General features: G+C 34.9%; 2 protein-coding genes across 2 annotated transcripts; one reads left to right on the plus strand and one right to left on the minus strand.

The window, feature by feature from the left end:
• On the plus strand, window positions 1–2862 carry rgs4 (regulator of G protein signaling 4). The gene is made up of 5 exons (XM_043242843.1): window positions 1–149; window positions 398–526; window positions 672–733; window positions 1536–1699; window positions 1804–2862. Exons 1-5 carry the CDS (start codon window positions 106–108, stop codon window positions 2050–2052), a joined length of 648 nt encoding a protein of 215 aa, XP_043098778.1. The 5' UTR covers window positions 1–105; the 3' UTR covers window positions 2053–2862.
• Window positions 2863–9405: 6543 nt separating this feature from the next.
• On the minus strand, window positions 9406–16881 carry rgs5a (regulator of G protein signaling 5a). Its single transcript, XM_043242107.1, has 5 exons — window positions 16736–16881; window positions 15347–15460; window positions 13858–13919; window positions 12500–12666; window positions 9406–11187 (listed from the first exon to the last, which is right to left on the minus strand). Exons 1-5 carry the CDS (start codon window positions 16777–16779, stop codon window positions 11026–11028), a joined length of 549 nt encoding a protein of 182 aa, XP_043098042.1. The 5' UTR covers window positions 16780–16881; the 3' UTR covers window positions 9406–11025.
• Between the last annotated feature and the right edge of the window lie 287 nt (window positions 16882–17168).

Here is a 17168-nt window from a genome sequence, read left to right on the forward strand (position 1 = left end):
AAAGGACAGTTGTAGGAGGAGACTGCATTGAGATTGTGAGGACCTGCATTGTGACACCCAAGACTCTTTTCCTCTAGCGTTGGATTTGTATTACGCACCAGCACCATGTGTAAAGGGCTCGCCGCCCTCCCAGCAACATGCTTGAAAAGGTATGAACTACCTTATTGGAAATGGTATTGATATTCTTATTTTTACTTCAGCATTCAAGATGATATATATTTTCATACTCGGTATACTCTAAAGCGGACTAAGTATAGCAAAGAGGTGTATTTTTATGCCTGTGATAAATTAGAAGCAGTCATTTGAAAACATATTTAACAGAAAATAACTGTTCACTTCATAATTGTTTACATAACTGACTTTCTAAAGCCAAATAACTATATGTTTTCTCCAACAGCGCCAAAGACATAAAGCATAAGATTGGCTTCCTGCTTCAAAAGCCTGATCCACCTCAAGAGCAGAAGTCTCTGAAGGAGAAGGAGAAGGAGAAAGAGAAGGAGAAAGCGAAGGTCACTGTGGTGAACAGGTAAGATTGGACTAACAAAGCTTACTTTATTATATTATATTTCATATTTTGATATTACATTAAACTTTATTGAAACTAATCTGATATTATTTACATTGACAATAACATTTATATATTTAGTTTATTAATTCCTTCCTGATTCTAGAGTCCCTCCTGCTGAAACTGAGAGATGGAAAACATCATTTAACAACCTGATCAAAAATGAAGGTAAGTGTCGACGCGATTTAGTTATGCAAAAAAAAAAAAAAAAATCAACCTGACCAAATCTTATAAACCAGCATGTGTTAATGTCGAACCGGCTGCAGCATAGTAATGATTTAATGAGAAAGCCTTAGACGTCTGCACTGACCCTTGTTTATGCGTCCGTCAACGAGCCCTTAGCCTCATTATCATCTCTGTTAAAGCAGAGCGTGTTTCTGTCGGTCTGATAAGCCGTGATCATATTTTTCTCACGCCCCAGAGTGTGCGCTACGTGTCCGCAGACTGCACTTGTGGCCCCTGAAGAGCTTGAGTGCTCTGCTCTGGTGGGCTACGGGGGTCATCAACCACTAGGACAGTCTTTAGAAAATCCCCCCCAGACTCAAAGTCCTGACCTCTTCATTCCAAAACCTCTTCAGCATCCGCTCCCTAGGAATAATCAGTTTAAATGGAGATTTGAATGTCTTCGGACCTTGCTTATAATAGCCACCTATATGACAAATAAAAAAATGTTACAAACTTAACTTATTTTAGCTACTTTCCATTTCTCGTATTCATTTAGTTTCAGTTGCTGCACTAAAATAATTAAAAATATTAATTAATAATATTTAAATAAATAAATAAAAATGACAAAAACTAAACAAAATTACTAAAACCTTAAAATGAGCGAGAAAGCATTCAAATATTAACAAAACTATAGTAGTAGTCAATCGGACATACATTATATTATATAATATTACATTATATTATTGACTATGTAATCCTATTTATTATTTTTTCAATAATTCTTACTGAAATTCTTTCCTTTTAGATGGTCGGAAGGCTTTCACTTCCTTTTTACAGTCCGAGTACAGTCAAGAAAACATTGAATTCTGGGAAGCCTGTGAGGATTTCAAGCAGACGTCAGTGGAAAAGATAAATGTGAAAGCTAGAAAGATATTTGAGCAATACGTTGATGCTGATTCCCCTAGAGAGGTGAGAGCCCTGCTCGACAGGAGTACATCTACACATCTATCTTATCACATCTAAAATGTGCTCATAAATCTCCATTATTATTATAATTACTTTTTTTTTTTTAGGTGAATTTGGATTCGGCCACCAGAGAACTCACTAGAAAGAATCTGGAAAGGTGTGACGTATCCTGTTTCGAGGAGGCTCAGAGTAAAATCTTCACACTCATGGAAAAGGACTCGTACAGGCGCTTTCTGAAGTCCAAACTGTTCCTGGAACTGTCTCAACCAGCGCTGGACGACAAATTATGTAATTTAGAGAAGAAAGGAAAACGTCACGTTTCTGACCACAGTCAGCGCTTGCCTAGGTGCGCCTAACACGAACCATCTCCTCTTAGATGAACAAAGTACATGAGGAACTTTGCCATAACGTCACTTCCACGCATTTGACTTTGTAAAGCTTGTTCGTGTTTAAGAGTAAAAAGGTGGAGTTCATTAGATGGTTCAGTCATTGTAACACATTTAGCTTTGCAGCAGCGTTGAAAGTGTGTAGCTAATCACTGCTTTAGCATGACGGTCATCTTCTGGACAGGTTTTGTGCAGCCAGTGTTTTTACCATCAATAGAATTAACTCACGTCTACTTCTCAACCTTGAAGTTCCACTGAACTGGCTTTGGGAAAACAATACGCTTGTGATGTAGTTTACAACTAAATGACTGTTACAGACAGAAACGGATTTTTGCTTAGGGTTTTTATTTGATCTGTGATGAGAATGTCTCATTAACATCACTAATAACCAACTGTATTCTCTTTACTCTTGTAATGTTATGTAATCTGTATATTTATATATGTTTATGTATAAGCTCTACAGAGGTGATGTACGTTCTTTCTACTTAAAATGTGAAATTTACATTTCCTTTTTGTACCGGCCACTCTTCATGATCCACAAACTGACAAGTGAATGTGATAAATGTGCACGTGCAATGTATTATTACCTGTCACTGCCGATGATATACGACGTGTTCCACAGCGAAAGCGTGTCTTGGCTTTAAGGCAGACATTACATATCAAACCACAAATGCTCCTGTTAGAATAAATGGCCAAATGTGAGTTGTTTACATATTTGTTTACTGGTTCCATATTTATTTTTGTCATATTTATCAATAAAACGACATCATAAAATTCAAATGGTCTCATACTAGTAGATACAACTGCAAATTGTAATTTTTAAAACAAAATGCAATTGAAGATTTATTCCTAAGATTTTTAATACCCATATGTGTGTGTGTGTGTGTGTGTATATATATATATATATATATATATATATATATATATATATATATATATATATATATATATATATATATATATATATATATATACACATACACGGGTATTAAAAATCTGTAATAGGAAGGAATAAATCTTCAATATGTGTGTGTGTGTGTGTATATATATATATATATATATATATATATATATATATATATATATATATATATATATATATATATATATATATATTATTGTTTTATATTTCTTCAAAAATATATTTTCTTGATCAGTCTCCTTTGTGTAGTTTGAGTATTTTCACTTTAATGCCAATGAGTAAGGTATTTTTATTTTAGAACAAAATTGAATGAACAGCACAGCAGGCTTTTGCATCAGAATATTCAGAATATTCTAAATATATTTTTATATATATATATATATATATATATATATATCCTTCTATGTATTATCTTTAAAGTAAAAGAGTACAGTAAAACGAATAAAATCTTTTATTAAAACCATTAAGTACTTTTTTAGTATTTAAATGAAGAATTAAATATTATTGTTAAATAAACATTACTGTCTGCATATACTTAACGAGTGAGGAATCTTTTTTTGATGAGCAAGCTTCAAGTCAATAACCATTATCTTTGAAAACACGATAATGAGCACCCGTGCAGCTTGAGCGTGACGTAACGGGGGATTGCTGCACGTCGTGTGTGGATGTTTAGGACATCGAGTGAAAGAGTACAGGAAGTGCAGATATCTCAAAAACTATAAGTTCTCTCATGGGTATTTCAGAAATATTCCTAAAATTGCATGCAGCACGACTCAGACTGCCCCTTTCAGCGAGATTACTTATTAAATCATTATATTGACAAATTCATCAAGTATCCCATTCAGTTACAGCAGAAACAATTTGTTCAATATTTCTCCTTCCTAAGGTTTAAAAACGGAGTTGCACAAACGGAGTGAACTATCACACATGCAAGCGCGTGGTTTTAATTTGGAGTGTTTTTAAGATGCTTGAAATACAGGGAGAGGAAGAATATGGACCATATTATTCAGTCTAATCTCATCTCTCATCGTGTTTATAACAATGCAGAGAGATTTTGTGAAGTAAAAAAAAGCTGGAGTGGGTTCACTGCAAGTCGAATACAGGATGGGAACATTCAGTTCTGATGTTTTTCGTTCCTTTTGAAGTAGGAAACAGAGAAAATCTAGGGGCGTAAACAAATGATGTGACACTTCAAAAGCGTATTACACTCGAATGAAAACATAAACACAAATGGAGCAATGAGTGAAGATTATTAAGTATAAAGCATGGCTGTACATCTCTCACAGAGCTGTAGGGTACAAAGGAAAAGTTTTTAAAAGTGTATGATGATTGAAAACATGATTGATGAAGCAACCGTGAAACGAGACGATCAAAGAAGCTTTACTGAAAATCATTTCAAGGCAATGAAGGATATAAAAAAAATCCAGGCCCCCGGGGAAAGGGAAATAGTACCTTATAAAGACAAAATTAACAGAACAATATTTATGGATAAAATAATCACTAAAGAAATACTGGAGCATTTATAGCTCATTTTGAACCTTCTTTGTTTGAACAAAGGCCTTTTCCTGCTTTTAGTAACCAAACCATGTATATTTAACTGGTACGACGCTAGAAGGTATGTTTGTGAAATGACTCTCGATTGTGTTTTGTCACAGTCACTGAGCCCACTTTGCACACTTCAAAACAAATCTATTTCTTCTCTCTTATGGAAAACAATTTGTTTCGGTATCAGCATTCCATGTCAACTATAGAGTATTTCTAGTGACTATTTCTGTCTATTTTGATTGGATCTTGTGTTGACTTTGTGTCCAACTTCAAACTTTTTGATTGATTATTGGAAAAACCAATGATTTCATTGTTTTGAAGGAAAATGCGTCAATTTATAACAATAATAATATACTATTTGTACATATTTGCAAAAATATACGTGTCCCCAATGACTATTTTTTTGTTATTATATATATTTTTTTATTTTATTTAAAGAGAGAAATTTTGTGTCCACATGGATAGGTCACGTTTTGGACATGTTTAGGAAAATGTTGCGGTGGTGCTTGTTTAAATTTGGCGTTTTAAAGAGAAAATATTTTCAAAAGGGCACTTTTGCCCCCGAGGAGCTTTCGGTCCCTTTGCACCCTTTATTCTCTGTTCAATTAAATTCAGCACAAAGGAACAAATCCTAGTGAAACTGAGATGATGTTGCTGATGACTTTGAGTCAAGGTCATTATGGAAATTGCCATTACCGTCACAGTTATTGCAGCTTTGAATATAACAGGTAAATATTTCACAAAGGCACTCAAGCCCCATTATGTGCTCACGGTTAAAAACAACCTACAAAAGCAATTCAATAACCATCTGCATAGCTGTTTTACAATGCCAAAAGAAATGTGTAACTTCTCAGCACTCCTCGTCTACACGGACTTGACATGTGTTGCCTTTGCACGCAGTTACAGAGGAGCAAATGAGCGTCTGGTAAAGCAGAGACCAGGCTGTTTTTCTTGACCGATTTATCTCTTTCTCTCTCTGCTCTCTGTTCTGTGTTCTCTGTTTCGTGCAGGATCTTGCTGCAGGACAGCAGGCTGCTCATTATGGCTCAGCACAGGGCTTGATGTAATTATACTCTGCTCTGGCGCTTCAGGTGCTGCGGTGCCTGTTTGATCATTGCTATTGAAGTGGGCACCTTTTGAAATGGCACACACATATACACACAGGACAGCAATGAAATTGCTTGAACAAAAAAAATTTGTATTCTGCATCCGAAAATCCCATGTTTAAGCAATGCAGGCGCTACTGGTGCAGTGAGAAAGAAAGAAAGAAAGAAAGAAAGAAAGAAAGAAAGAAAGAAAGAAAGAAAGAAAGAAAAAGAAAGAAAGAAAGAAAGAAAGAAAGAAAGAAAGAAAGAAAGAAAGAAAGAAAGAAAGAAAGAAAGAAAGAAAGAAAGAAAGAAAGAAAGAAAGAAAGAAAGAAAGTTTTTAATGTCACAATTTAGACCTTTTTTAAAGCTCATTTCTTAGGAGCTCTGTCAAAAACAGGTCGATTTCGGCCTGTATAATTACTATTCATGAGCCTCTCTTCTGATTGGCCTGTTTTTTCTGAGTGACGCACGACCAGGCCAATCAAATATAACGACGTCACAATTACGTCAGCGCTAGCTGGAAGCAAACAAAGGGAAGACGGCTCTTTCAAAACGCCGTAGATTCGGCTACACAAGAAGCTTAAAATATCATCTTCTTGTGATGTTGGGTGCCAGAATCGACATAATACAGCATCAAATTAGAAATGTGAGCGTATATGATGTTATTGCCTGACAAAAACAACAACAACAACAACAAAAACACGCAGACTGGACAGAACCGATCGTCAAAAATGCTTGAGTTTGCACACTTCTTACCAGAAAATGTTTAATATTTGTTTAAGTATTGTGTTTTGTTGTTATGGGCGCGTCTAAAGTTTTATTGCATCTCACGACTATGTATTTTATGAAGTAATGTCTGTGCATGTGTGTAAAACAACAAACTGACGATGTAAAGTTTACAGTTGACGATTTAGTTTTAGCTGGAATAATAACGTAGCTGTAAAATTTGTTGCCTGATGAAATCTTCATCATGACTAGATAAACGCGGTGAGTTTGTCCTTACTATCCGCTTGAGAGCTGATTCACCTCACAGGAACAATCCTGTCAGATCGTCCCTCCTTGTGGGCGGGCAAAGCAGAGAAAGGGGAGGTAACCGTTCCCCGTATGACGACATAAAGGGAATATTTCAGATTGGGCCATCAGAGGTTACATTTTCTCAAAAGCAAAGCAGGATACCCAGGGCTCGGCCATTTCTAGTCACTGGGGGACCATAGGCAGGCTAGAGGAGCTCATATAAATGTAAAAAAAGCAATCCTCCATTTTATGCGGAACCTCGTGCTAGAAAAGAAATCAGAGGACCATCAGAATTATTCTGAAACTGATATTTTAAGGTAAAAACTTGCGTACAGTTCATATAAAATGCTAATATGTAAAATTAAGGATTAAATAAAGTAGCTGTTTTTTTTTTCCCGAGAGTGTATGAAATGCCTTAAGGAAGCTGCATCAACATGATAACGTTTTGGTTAACGATGTTTTGGATTTCTGGATGTTTGCTGAAAGGAAAAAAACAACTGTTTTACAAGCCAAACTTACCAGTTCAGTATTTAGGTTTCCTAGAATTTACATTCACCTATTGTAAATCTAGGTAGCCATCAAAAGCACTGCCAAAATCACAGCTGTCTCTTTAATGAGAGCGGTCTGGTTTTACTACACAAGTGACCATATGAAGCGAGTATTTAAAGAGCATTATCTCTCCCTCTATCTGAGCCATGCGCAGTCATTATCTGGTTTCTGGTTTTGTTTTTGTGTGTACGAGCCACATTTGTTTCCATTTGTGTGTATGAGCAAATAGCAGGAACAGCATTATTGTGCCATAAGGGCGTGATTAGCATCCTGGTCCACACACACACAAACTCACTCGCTTTTGTACCTTGTTATAGCTGCAGCTCGAGCTGTCATAAGACACCTGGATAAGATTTAATATTGTTTGGTCCTGGTATGGAAAGAAACGTGACTGTTGCACATAGTTTCAGCACTGAGGTAACACCACAATTGGGTCGAATGAGCACTGCCATAAAAAGAAATTTGGCATGTGAATGGACAGATATACAAAGGCCATAAAAAAGCTTTTGAATAAAATATGAATATTTGAATATATTTGCATTATATTTTCAATATATATATATATATATATATATATATATATATATATATATATATATATATATATATATATAGTTTAAAATATTATTAAAATTATTAAAATTGAAATTATAAAAATAATTAAAATATTATTAAAAAGTATTAAATTTTAATTTTATGTAGTGTTCATCCATTATCTTATATGTTAATATTGAGAACATAAGTTAAACAAAAAAATATCTATATACAGTAAATATATATATATATATATAAATAAATATATATATATATATATATATATATTTTTTATTTATTTTTAATCTATGGGTGGCATCATTTTCAACTAAATTGTGTTTTGGTCATTCTTTTACATGACAACAGCGTTGGAGGGACAGAAAATGCAAACTTTTGAAAATGTGTTCGTAAACAATTCCACTATCATCTCTGTATAAACTACAAAACATGAAATTGTGTCCAGCCTGAAGGTATGTGCATAATATTCTTTTCCAGAGTGCCATTACCAACTACTGGTCTGGCATCTAATACAGTGATTTTAGCTGTTTTTTGTGGGGATTGTTTTGACAACATCAGCCTCCATTACACGTGAAACAAAACTGCAAAGGCAACGTTTTTGTTTTTAGCAGGCTACCTTGTTGTCGTGCAACCATAATACAAATGCATTTAGACATTTTGAAACGTGGCTTAGAGTGTCCAAATACCATTTTGGTCCACCTTACGTAATTTCGTACTTTGTCACTGGTTTAATTTAATATTCTGATTCGTCTTTTTGTCATAACAGAATGTTCGAAAGAGTTTAACCTTGTTTAAGCAGAGATTAATTGGAATGCGTGCATTTTCTGTTTAAATGAAACGAGTTATGTTCTTGTATGTCTGATAAAAGCAGCACAACAAAAATAATTTAATTAAGAACAGTTTTGTCGGCCCTGACCTATTCTGGACAAAGCAAAGTGGAGATGCTCTTTTGTTTGGCATTTATGAAAAGGGTGCCTTTTTGATGCAACACAGAAGAAATGTGTTTTTGTTTCCGCCAATGCACATGGCGTTTAACCCCCAGTCACGAGTCGTACGTCTATTTCGAGGAATGAGAGTGGTAATGAATGTGAACGTGTTTGCGTCTGACATTGTTTATTCTGGCAGCCTCTCTTCGCCCATCTGCTTCATCTCAGTTTTCCACCTCTCTCTTCTTCTGTCTTTCCTCTTATATCTCGCTATTCTTCACCCCGATCCACTCATCTTATCGTGGTTGTGTGAATAAAACTATCTGGACGAGTGGCTAAATGAAATAGATGAGAGAGCTTGCTGTACAGGAAGTCAGGAAACACTTGCAGTATTATTTAAATATGGCATTTTAACAACATTCTTAGATATTACTGAATATTACTGCTTGCCGAAATGGAGTACCATTAAGATAATGTTGAGTAATTTCTTGATGATTCAAAAAGGAGGAGGAAAACAAAGCTGTCAAAATAGAAAAATAGAAAATTGAGGACTCATATATATATATATATATATATATGTATATATATTTATAAATAACAGAAAGGACACACTTATATCTTAGTACTTTTTAACTTGAAAATCAAACATACAGACAAGATAATAAATTAAAATCATTTGTAAATGGCTTATATGTACATCTGAAAAAAATAAATAAATCTTCAGAACTTTAATGTGATAATGGATTTTTATATGAGCAACTACAAACATACATGCATATAGTTTTATGCAGATTTCTCGTATATGCAAGGTACCCTGGCAGTCCTTACTGACAATTTTGACAAAACCTCTGTATTTTTTTAAGCCAATGTAATAATTTTAAAAGATTATTTTTAAAATGTAACTAAATTGTAACTAATTCTTGTTGAATCCATTCAATACGCTTTAATTTACTTTACATTGGTGATGCCTAGTTACTGATAGCCATATTAATCTAAACCTGTCCCGCAGTGAACTAATAATTTGCTTCTGGAACATCAGTAAGGACTTCTGGAGGCACCTACCACTGCTCATTTATGAGTGAATGTTATTAGATTTAGTGACATGGCTACACACAGTATAATAAAGAAACATGCAAGAGTATATGTGTCTGTGAAACACACTTATAAAATAAAAACATGCAAAAAGACACTAAACATCACACTTGTGGGTTACATGTATTTGATATGCCTTTCAATCTGCAATAATCTGACTTACAACTCATGACTGGCTGCACATGCTAAGAGCAAATAATAGATGTTAACTTCAATAACATTTTGCAGCAATCATTATTGTTTAGAGTATAATAGTTTATAGGTCTTACAGTGTGTATATGTATATATATATATTTATGATATTGTGATAAATGTTTGCTGTAGAAAGTCGGAAAAACACTCTGATGTTTTGAGGTTTCCATGACTTAATCTAAATGTGTTCTGTCATGGGAATAAACATTGCCTTTAGAATAAAAAATAATGTGCCCAGTGCTTTATTGAGATTCCCTCCTACTTGATATTCCCATCTTAGCAACTTTCAATAGTGGTAACCCAAACAACAAGTTCCCAGAGACTGGAGTGCATCTTAACATGTCACACGTTTTTTTTAAGCTTTGACTTATAGTGAAGCTTTCAATACTAAGTGGGTTCTTCCCCATGATTTCTATTGGTTTACCATTTGGGCATTTTAATGTTAACACAGACATTTCCAAGAAAAAGCCCACACTCTCCCGTTCCCATTCCCTTGATGAACATGCTGCTTAGATACTCGGGTCAGAACGTCCTCAACAAAAGTACATGAACCGCTTCTGCACTTATCCGAAAAGCCATAAATTACAAGTGGGGGTCAGTTTTAGTCTTTATTTAGTCTACAGGGGTCAGAAAATGGTGTGATCCGGATTAATAGGACGTATATACAAGATTTTAGGAGGCGCTTCAAATCCTTGGCATTTTGCATTTGTACAAATTAAATGTTTGCTAATGACAAATCACACTATTATGAGGAGCAATACTGTGTCTTAAACCCTAATCAGCTTCTTTTATTGAAGTTCTTGACTTTGACATTCAGAGCACTGGGCAAGAATCACATTAGTTTTAACAATTTATGTTAAGACGTTCTTGTTAGCAGTGGGCCAGTTCAGCAGCTGCAGGGAGACTCTGCATCCATGCTTGATGTTTTCCACTTTCACCAACTTTGGTATCGTTTAATGAGATTTAGAAATGTGTCAAAAAGTGTATATACTATAGTAGAGGCTTTGAGTAAAATATTTTTTTGACTAAAGTAATGAGTCTCCCTGCAGCCGGACGAGTCGGTTTACTTTAGGAGTTCCTGGTACTGCTCAGACCGCAGGAACCGACCGAAGGAGTCTTTCTCCATCAGGGTGTAGATCCGGCTCTGAGCCAGCTCGAAGGTGGAGGGAGAAAGATCCACCAGGTTCCTCAGAGTCACATCTTTGGTGCAGTGGTCGATGTTCACCTAAAGGCATGACATTGGTGATAAGGAGGAAGCGTGTAAAAGTCAGTCACAAATTGCTTCAAATTGGACAAAAATAATGAGTAAGAAACACATTTCGACTCAGCTCCCCACAGGGGGGCTGTGGAGCAGTCTTCCGGAACAAAGTCTTCCAATTTGACTGATTCCCTGCAGTTTTTACAAATATAAACCTGAACAGAGAATTGTATTCTTTTTTTCCCCCTCTAAACATCACCATGACCATATCAATTTCCTTACGTTGCCTGATATAGAAAGAATACCTCAGAGGTTTTTGAGTGGTGTCATTCATTTTGATAGTTTTAGATTTGAAGGCTGTTTTTATTATTACTATAAATATATTTAGATTTTTTTTTATTGTGATATGTGCAATCAAAGTGTTTGACCATAATATTGAATGAACAGAGCAAAAAGAATTGATGTGGGAACCATCACGGAATTAGAGAAAAATTATATATGAAATGTCAACAAGATTCTGTTTGCATTTCATTGATTTTACAAATCGTTATGATCACTAGGAACCAAATGGCTATTACATTTTTCAAGGTTTGCATGTGTGTGTTGTTTAATGGCTGTTACATAACTATACTTTAATCTTTAGCACATGGCTGTGCAAACATCCTGATAAAAACGTTTTTTATACAACATAATTGTTTGTTATATAGTTTTTTAACCTTGGTTTTAAAACAACAATGGTTTAAAAGGTTTTATAGGCGCAGGGTTAGAACATTTTGGAATTAGAAAAATTAATTAGAAAAATTAATTAGAAAAATTTGAAAACATTCTAGACCAAATTAGAAAAATTCTGTACCAATACAGAATAAGTGGAAATCTGCACCTTCAGATTATATGCTCATGAAATATGAAATATAAATATCTAGCATTCATGTAGTTTAAACAATATGCCTAAAATGTTAAATACAAGCTTATGTTGACCTAAAAAAATTGCTTGGAGAACAATACTTCTGGAAATCTATGGTAATGTGGTGCTCTAATAACCTTTCTTAATGTCCTGAAGGTCATTTTATTTTAATCAAAGTTCATTTAACTAAAAACACACAGTTACTCCATCATATTCAAAGTTTTTATAGCTCCTTGGGGACATTTAGGGGGGAGAACATTGGCCTCAGCGTTTATACAGCGATCTAAACAGCTGATATGAAACATATTTTCACAGATGAATAACGGGCCTGATGGAGAACTGCTTCCTTTTACCACTGAAGCACTGTGCCTTTTATCTAAACTGTAAATCTAAGTGTGATTACCACAGGAAAAAAAAATCAATGGCAAAACAGACCTCTTTGGGCCCACCGGTCTGAATGAAGTCCTCATAAATCTTCTTAGCTTTGACGGCCATTTTCAGGGGGGACTTGGTCTTCTTGAAGTCCTCACAAGCCTCCCAGAATTCAATATTCTCCTCGCTGAACTCAGATCTGAGGAAACTCTTGAAGGTGGCCAGGCCATCTATGGAATTAAAAATGTGGAAAAGCTATTAGAGTGAGTACAGCTCTGTGTGTTCTTTTTGTGTTAATGTGTTGGCGACACGCTGCCACCGGAGACCCCGGTCTCACCAGCTCTTAACATCCTTATCCAAACATTGCTGCTGTGCACGCCTAGGGCACACAGCCCTTAATGCAATCGCTCATGAGTCCATGTTGTATAACAGCATGTTGTATTCAAGTACTAAATGATTCACCTCTGTGGATCAATCAGTGTAATTATTCACTATTCAATGCAGCTTTATTTTAAGACTTGCAATTGTTTGCGTGGGAATGATTTTAACAAACAGTGCTAAAAAAAAAAAAACAGGCAGCATTAAGGCTAAATTCAATCCAAAGCACTCAGAGGTGTTTTAGTGTCAACAAAAAATAAACGTTTCTATATTTGAATGAGAAAAATATAAGGCAGTATGGACTGATTAGGTTCATCTGCAAACAATCCACTCCAAAATGAAATGAACGAATTTTCCATCGAATCGTTATAATTAAACACAACAAACTGGCCTTGAAACAAATAATTGAATGAATAACAAAGATTTGTTTTCCTAACTATAAAGGACTAAACTAGCCATTATGTGCAGACAAAGGAGCTATTTTGATATTTTGTTTATTTATAGTGGACAGTTTTTTTTTAAATAATTTAATATTCATATTTTGAGCAACCAAGGTATGTTTCAGGTTTACCTAATTTATATTTTCTGGCAGCAATTTGTTTGGACATACCTCTAATAATTTATTTTTTAAAGTTATTTAATAATTAGAATAAACTATGTCATTTAGAACATGTTTGTTTATGTATGTGTGTCAGATAGAATCTTAGATATATATATATATATATATATATATATATATATATATATATATATATATATATATATATATATATATATATATATATAAACTGTTAGGAACAGTCTCATAGATGTGTAGCTTTTAAAGGTTAATGTGTCCGTCCAGGCATAAGCTGTTTACGCATACCGAATCAAGTGCATCAGTGCAACTAATAGTTATAAACTGACAAATATAAACAAAGTTTTAAAATGTGTTTTTCATAGTCAACTGATAAACTAAACCTTCCAACGATCGGTCGTGCCTGAAAGAGCTTTTAAGATGCAAAATGCAACAAAAGAGCCATTAAGATAAACAGCATACTTACAGCTGTTGGAAAGGACCTTATCGAGGGACTCGCGCCATTGGGCTGCTTCTTCAGGTGTTGGTCTGAACAAAACAAGCAGATTTGTTCATTTAGTTTTATTACCCTTTGTATAAGGCCAACAAGCTGTATCCACAGTCAATCAATCTGCATAGTTGTTTACATGTAGCGTGCCGCAGAAATACTTACACAAAGTATATTAGCAATATAATCTGTGGTAGAAATAATTTAATTTTATTCCCACATCTCTCGTCTAAATAGGTCTTTCAGCCTAACCGTATTACTAATGTTTTATGCACATGCCTCACCTTGTGACTGGGATGTTTCATTTAGTTTTTTTTATTCTGCCTGAAAAAAGTGCAAGCCTATTAACAACACTTGCATAAGGCATTACGTAAGTAAAAGGGAGCTGAAGTGGTCTGCAAATGTTTTTACGGTCAATTTGGACACAATTTTCATTATAAACAGACTCTTGCAGTTTTCCATTGAAGGATGTACTAACACAGCCTTCCTCAATTTTTTTCTCTTACTCTCTTCCCTTGCTCTCTAATCTTCAGCCCTTTTCTCTACATGTCCACTTTTAGTGATGTCTAATGATCTGTAATTATGGGCATTAATAGGTGAATGGGTAGTTAATGTGCTCTATTCTCTTGTTTTTTCATGAAGCTGCACTGAACTTTTCTACTTTGTCTCGTAATTTTATAGTATAACTACAGCAGAATACTTAGTTACAATACAAGCTGCTAACCAATAGGGATAATTAGTGACACACAGATTTTATAAAATCCACTTCAATTTCTATTTCTGAGGTAAAACATTGTGAACAGCAGCATTTAACTACAAAGAAAAATACTCTGAAGAAGGCTTGTTAGACAAAATGTGCTTGAAAACGATGCTGAAAAAAGCTTTTTTTTCATCCTGACAACACGAGTACCTTGGATTTACCGCTTTGTCCAGTAAACACCAGTGGTTACCAATTTGGAGACCCTTGAGACACTTCAAAATAGAGCTGAACTGAGCTTCTGAAATGTTCCTTTTGCACTTAAAGGTGGAAAGCATCTCAGGATAACTATATAAAAACATCAAACCATCCTCCTTTAAACATCACGGTGGATGATTTCTATCATTTCACGTGAATGAGTTCCACCTGAAGACACCAAACAAACATTCTGAAATGATTTACGTCTTTAAACATGACGCTTTAGGTGGACAGTTTCCACTTGGAAACACAAAACAATCATCCTGAGATTTTCATGCAAACACAACATTTAGAAAGGTCGGTTCAGCTCTACTTTGAAATTTGAAATTAAACGAATGGAGATACTGGTTTAAGGAAGCTTTTTTTGTATACTTTGACTTTTTGGTCTAAATGAGCATGTGAGGCATGTGAGGAGACGCATGCAGAGCTGAAGTCCTCATCAGTAAGGAAAAGAAAAAGAGAGAGGAAGCGAAGACGTCAGAGGGAAAGTGAACAGAGCCAACAGGAACTCACTTCTGAAGCTTCTCTGGTTTCTTCTCAGGCTTTTCTTGGTAGGGGATAATAAGGTCGATGGAATTCTCTGGCTTCTGAAGCAGAGTTCCCAATTTAGTCTTGATCTCCTTAGCCCTGAAGACAGAGGAAACACAAATACATACAGATGTCCATTAGCGCTTTTAGTGTACACTAATAAATGATTCATGTCATGTATGAATTGAATTTCAAAACAAGCATCAAGGATGTTTCCAAAATGTACAACATACCTGTTAACAGATTATATGATATCAGCCTAACGTCATCTATTTTCCTCTCTCAAAGTGCACATATTGTTTTTCTGAGAATTATAGTTTTAGTCTAGTCATTTTATCCTTTTGCATGTCAGCTATAGAAAGCTTTTATTATTGACCTGTAATAACCACATTTTGACAGACAGTACAATAAAACAACACATGTTCAAGGTGTTCAATTCACACCTTTTCAGAACTATTTCACACTCTCTGTAAAGTTAAAACTGATGCAGTATACTTTTTTTTTTTTTTAACACATATTCCTCCCAGATGACTGTGGATGCTTGGTGACTTGTTGAGGTTTCGTGAACATCTTGCTGACACAGACAGATCTACTGCTCCAGTAATACTGACGTCAATGCACACATTTCTCAGCTTAAAAGCCCATATATTAAAATTACAATTTTATGGCTTAATTATATAATGTAACAATATAAACCGCCTCATTTCGCCATCTTAAAACTGTCTTTTAGATGTACAAACACACTTTTCAGAAGTACTCCAGGCCCCGAGCCAAGCATTAGGACTAAAGCCAAGAACAGTGATAAACATATGTTTATACAATGAATGTGCCAACAGCACAATTGTTTGATAGAGAAATGGCTCGGCAGTAACAATAAATGTCTGTTGTCAGGTATTATGCCCCAAATCTTGTTATGAACAGAGAGCTGAACAATGCTAAAGGTTGTTCTGGTTTTTGTTTAATATTGAGGAACCTTGATGTTTTCAGAGAGAGAGAGAGAGTGAGAGAGAGAAAACTACATTTTAAAATGTATCTAACTGGAAAACAAGATGAACTTAAAATGTACAATACAATACACATTCACAATACAAGAGATACAATCTTTCAGCTTCTATCGAATTTACCTCGGATAAATAAAAACGTTTAATCAAAAGACAAGGAGGCCATACAATGAATAACGCTTCCCATATCTAATAATCACTATACACTATACCTAAACACCATACAGACTTTCTCAAAACAGTATTTTGATAATTCCCAGCTGCTCCGGAACAAAGCATCGATTCCTAAAGTAGGCTGCCAAACGACTAGCTAACGTACCAATGGATAAATTTCAAGTTAATCCATGATGCTAAGATGCTTTGAAGATCTTACCTTTCCAGACATGTCTGGGGCAGGGCAGCTAATCCCTTACACATTTTCTGAGCTGTTCACTTTAGGTTTGCACAGTTAGTCCACCACCATGAGTTGCTGTCTGCTCTCTCTCTTTTAGAAGCTGTCGTCCTGCTTCCCTCTATTATATGGAGAAAGTCTGTTGGCCCAAAGCCAAAACTGAAGAGCCAATCAAGTTCTGGCTTGCAATTACAATCGGCGCTGAGAGAGTTCTGGATGTAATCAAGACAATAGAGGAAATTTTAAACTTGCTAAAGTACTGAAATATTACATAGCACTTTATTTCTATGCCTAGTAACAGACAATTCAAGTAAAGTAAAATTAAAGTAGATTAATATACACTTTATTTTAAGGTTTCCTGGTTAATTATACATTTAAATATCGAGTAATAATTATTAACTATATGTAATTATTT

This window comes from Puntigrus tetrazona, chromosome 6, assembly GCF_018831695.1.
Source record: "Puntigrus tetrazona isolate hp1 chromosome 6, ASM1883169v1, whole genome shotgun sequence".
NCBI classification, from domain to species: domain Eukaryota; kingdom Metazoa; phylum Chordata; class Actinopteri; order Cypriniformes; family Cyprinidae; genus Puntigrus; species Puntigrus tetrazona.